Source organism: the organism of the source record quoted next, unplaced genomic scaffold, assembly GCF_019419815.1.
Source record: "Pyrus x bretschneideri cultivar Hongxiangsu unplaced genomic scaffold, Pyrus_bretschneideri_v1 Contig18, whole genome shotgun sequence".
Lineage (NCBI taxonomy): Eukaryota > Viridiplantae > Streptophyta > Magnoliopsida > Rosales > Rosaceae > Pyrus > Pyrus x bretschneideri.
The window spans coordinates 1,402,392-1,404,646 of NW_025999479.1; the positions used below are offsets into that span (position 1 = coordinate 1,402,392).

Here is a 2,255-nt window from a genome sequence, read left to right on the forward strand (position 1 = left end):
TAAAGCAATATCTTCGTCAAAGGTCCAATTACGACCTCTAACATGCTCTTTTGCCATCTTGAAAAATTTGGAAATGAGAAGAAATGGTAGAAAGAAAAATTGGAAGAATTGTAGGAGAAAAGTGAGTTTTGTGTGGATGTTTGAACACATAGATAGGTATTTATAGAGTTTTTGGTTGAATTTTAAGTTAAATAATTGTTTTAAATTATTTTAGCCGTTGGATTTAAATTTGGACCGTTAGATCTTTTTTTTTTACCGTTAAATTTGATTATATTCGATCTAAGCCGTTGGATTCAATAAATATATAAATATAAAACTAAAAAAAATAATAATTTGAACCTGGATCGTTGGATTAACCAACGGCCCATTTAAATCCAGCCGTTGGATTGAAAAAAGTAGTCGTTGGGCTACATAGTCGGCTGACACCCGGGGGACAACCCCACGTGGGTGGGCCCGGCTTGTATCATTCTTTGGCGCGTGCAGGCATGATCTCTCTGTCTGGGCGAGTGGAAGCTGGGCAGTGGGCTTCACAGCCCTTGTTTCAGTCTCAGTTGGTGGGACCCATTTTGCTTTGTGGCCTAAAATTGGGCTGGTATTTGGCCTCAGAATAAGTTTTAGGTTTTAGGTTAATTTTAGGTCATGGGTTGGAGTGGATTTTGGGGGGGAAAAAAGGAAAATTTTAGGTTTTAGGTCATTGTTTGAGATGGTCTTAGGAAACGAGTGGACCTTATTTTTGTCACGTTATCATTTAACAGTCAAATTAATAAAAACTTTAACAGAGGTCTGACATTGTAATGAATTCATATTTGAGGTATGACATTGCAATGTTTAAAACATGCGGTATGAGATTGTAGTTCGATCCATAGTTAAGATATTTTGTGTAATTCAACCTTTTTTTTTAATTTTCCACCACTAATCCAATAAATAAAAAAATAATAATAATAAACAGTAATTAACAAAGAACGCAAGACAGAGTTGTGTGAAAAGCGTCTCCCAATAACCATACGACAACATCACATTTTCACATACCGGCCAAATACTGTTTCATTAATTAATTAATTATTTATTTATTTAGTGAAAGGCACGTTAGCGAGCAAAACAGATACCACGTTCCCAAACTCCTCCACCTCACAAGCCACCCACTAATATCCCAAACCGTCTCAAATTCCCAACCCTTCACTCCAAAATCCAAAACCCCAGTTCCACCTATACACACCGTTTTGGCGCGTTTACTTGCCCTCCATGGCGATGGCTGCGCGCGTTATTCGCTGCGAGCTGAGGAAGTTCCAAAGCCCCGCGGTCCGCGGCGTCGAACCGATTGCTCCGGTTCAGGTTCCGAAACCGGCGGCTTCAGATCCGAAGAGCGCGAAGATCGTGCTTCAGCCTCGGCTCTGCACTCTGAGATCGTACGGCTCGGATCTGGTCAGGGTGATGAAGACGAAGGACGAAACGACGTCGCCGTTCTTCGCGACGCTGTCGGAGTACATCGAGAGCTCGAAGAAGAGTCAGGATTTCGAGATCCTGTCGGGTCGGCTGGCGATGGTGGTTTTCGCGTTGACGGTGTCGGTGGAGGTGGTGACCGGGAACTCGTTGTTTAGGAAAGTGGAGGTGGAGGGGATTGCGGAGGCGGCTGGGGTGTGTTTGGCTGCGGTGACGTGTGCGGCGGTTTGTGCATGGCTCACCAGTGCCCGAACCCGAGTGGGTCGGATCTTGAGCTTGAGCTGCAACACGTTAATTGACTCGCTCATTGACCAGATTGTGGATGGCTTATTTTACGATGATCCCACCGACCTACCTTAGTGATTGCTGGATCGATTTTCCCATCTCCAAAGTCATCAAACAAGCAGAGCAAATACTATTAGATTAATAAATAATGACCAATTTACATATGTGATAGGAGTGAATGTTGTGTTTGAGTGTGTGTGTGTATAAATATAGTATCAAATTAAGTTCATGAGTTCGTCATCCTCTGTAAAATTAACCATTACAGTTTACAAGGAGAGATCTGTAGTCAAATAAATCCAAATTATTATACGAATTTTGTATTAATTATATCTTCCAATTTCAGTATGCCGACTGATCTCCCTATAGGGTTTCAAATGTAAAGCTCTTATATTGCTTTTACATGTTGGAATACATGGAAAACCCGCTGCAATTTCCTTTTCAACCATCAACCCATTTATCCCTCGAAGGTAGTCTTTGAAATTTCTAATTCTATCGGCGCTTTTCTGCATGCTACTCAGGTAACTGGCTCT

At 41.7% G+C, this 2,255-nt stretch overlaps 1 protein-coding gene across 1 annotated transcript; it reads left to right on the top strand.

Moving 5' to 3' along the window:
* The first annotated feature begins 1,100 nt into the window (after positions 1 to 1,100).
* LOC103935051 (stress enhanced protein 2, chloroplastic) lies at positions 1,101 to 2,034 on the top strand. Its single transcript, XM_009344819.3, has one exon. It carries the CDS (start codon positions 1,243 to 1,245, stop codon positions 1,798 to 1,800), a length of 558 nt encoding a protein of 185 aa, XP_009343094.1. The 5' UTR covers positions 1,101 to 1,242; the 3' UTR covers positions 1,801 to 2,034.
* Positions 2,035 to 2,255: the final 221 nt, after the last annotated feature.